Source organism: Nannospalax galili, unplaced genomic scaffold (genome assembly GCF_000622305.1).
Source record: "Nannospalax galili isolate Female #2095 unplaced genomic scaffold, S.galili_v1.0 scaffold1258, whole genome shotgun sequence".
NCBI lineage: Eukaryota > Metazoa > Chordata > Mammalia > Rodentia > Spalacidae > Nannospalax > Nannospalax galili.
Window position 1 is genome coordinate 1,050,237 of NW_008341370.1, and position 457 is coordinate 1,050,693.

At 66.1% G+C, this 457-nt stretch overlaps 1 protein-coding gene across 1 annotated transcript in view; it reads left to right on the top strand.

Moving 5' to 3' along the window:
* The first annotated feature begins 374 nt into the window (after positions 1–374).
* The window catches only part of Zdhhc18 (zinc finger DHHC-type containing 18), a 36,982-nt gene continuing 36,899 nt past the window's right edge, over positions 375–457 (top strand). Inside the window, exon 1 of the mRNA XM_029565220.1 lies at positions 375–421. Coding sequence (XP_029421080.1) covers positions 375–421 — 47 coding nt within the window. The remainder of the gene's footprint in view (positions 422–457) is intronic.

Genomic DNA, 457 nt, shown 5'->3' on the forward strand with positions numbered 1-457 from the left:
TGAATACACCCAGAATTCCCCTCAGTCATGACCCTCCTTTAGGGGATATTTACGAACCCAGGGTTGGCCCTGGGTCTGCGCCCAGCTGGCAAGAGAGGCCAGAGGATGTGCTACACACCCCCTTTAGACACTTGAACTTTCAAAGCAAAGTGTGTACCACCCCTGCCCGCCTGCGCGCCCCAAAGTGGGCAAGCCCGGCCTCGGAGTTACAGGTTGGGCCATCACCTGAATCTCGGCGCCTGGCACGGTGCCTGGCACCGCGGGCTCCTCACCAATGCTCTGATTGCAGAAGGAGCCCTGAGAGCCCCCACGGGCGCATCCATCCGGCTACTGCAGAAGGGGCTAGCCGGGTGCAGCAGGGTCGCGTTGGCGCCATGCCGGGCCCGGACGCAGGGGGCGCTGTGGCGGGAGGCCGCGGCGGGCCGGGGGGCGGGGCAGCGGCAGAGCCAACCCCAGC